Below are 855 nucleotides of genomic sequence, written 5' to 3' on the forward strand. Positions count from 1 at the left end.
TACAGTCCACTCATGACACAGGGTAGACGCCATGTCCTGAGACTGTGTACAGTCCACTCATGACACAGGGTAGACGCCATGTCCTGAGACTGGTACAACCCTCTGTCTGGGCACAATTCTGATCATCCATTCAACTGATACTTACTGAACATCTACCACGTACCAGGCATGGCCTCAGGCCCTGAGGGCCGCTGTCGACTGGGGAGGCTGGACCTCTGTGATCTGGCTTCGCCAGGCGCTGCTGTCTAGCTGCAGTATCCCTGCCTTGTAGACACTCATCACTGCTGTGGGGCAGACAGTCTACACGGTGGCCTCTGTGCTGACTCTGCTCTTCATCCTCATGTACATCTTCGCTATCCTGGGATTCTGCCTGTTTGGCGTTGTGGAGAGGGGCGACCTGAGTAACTGGGGGAACCTGGCTTCAGCTTTCTTCACGCTCTTCAGTCTGGCTACGGTACTGTGTTTGGGGACTGTGGTGAGGGTGGAGCCTGGAGAGGGACTGTCTAGGAAGTGTGAGCATGTAGACATGTTGGGCCTCTTATGGGGCCTTCCCCACTTTCAGGTGCTTATTAGTGGGCACAGGAAGCTGGGGTTCCCTGCTGGGGCAGTCGTAGGCCAGTGGGCTCCAGTTCTGTCTCTAATTCCTTGATTTTATAAATCGCTCTGTGGGTTGCACAGGGTAATAAAACTTGCTAGAATTCTCAAATGATACTTAATTTGGATTAACCTTGTTATAAATGAAGCCCACAACATACAATTATTTTTTTAAAAAAACAAGCTGTCACAAATTCACCCAGAATAAGCAAAACCCAAGTCTCAAAGTCTAGACTTTTGAATTATATAAAGAGTGGCATT

At 49.6% G+C, this 855-nt stretch overlaps 1 protein-coding gene across 2 annotated transcripts in view; it reads left to right on the plus strand.

Annotated features, from left to right (window-relative positions):
- Positions 1-855, plus strand: part of Catsper3 (cation channel sperm associated 3) — a 24,228-nt gene that overhangs the window by 19,891 nt on the left and 3,482 nt on the right. The window contains exon 4 of one of the 2 annotated variants that reach the window (XM_005355255.3): positions 272-454. The exons of the other annotated variant lie outside the window; for it this stretch is intronic. Within the exon in view, the coding sequence (XP_005355312.1) occupies positions 272-454 (183 nt within the window). The remainder of the gene's footprint in view (positions 1-271; positions 455-855) is intronic. 2 annotated transcript variants of the gene reach the window in all.

This window comes from Microtus ochrogaster, chromosome 16, assembly GCF_000317375.1.
Source record: "Microtus ochrogaster isolate Prairie Vole_2 chromosome 16, MicOch1.0, whole genome shotgun sequence".
Taxonomy (NCBI): Eukaryota; Metazoa; Chordata; class Mammalia; order Rodentia; family Cricetidae; genus Microtus; species Microtus ochrogaster.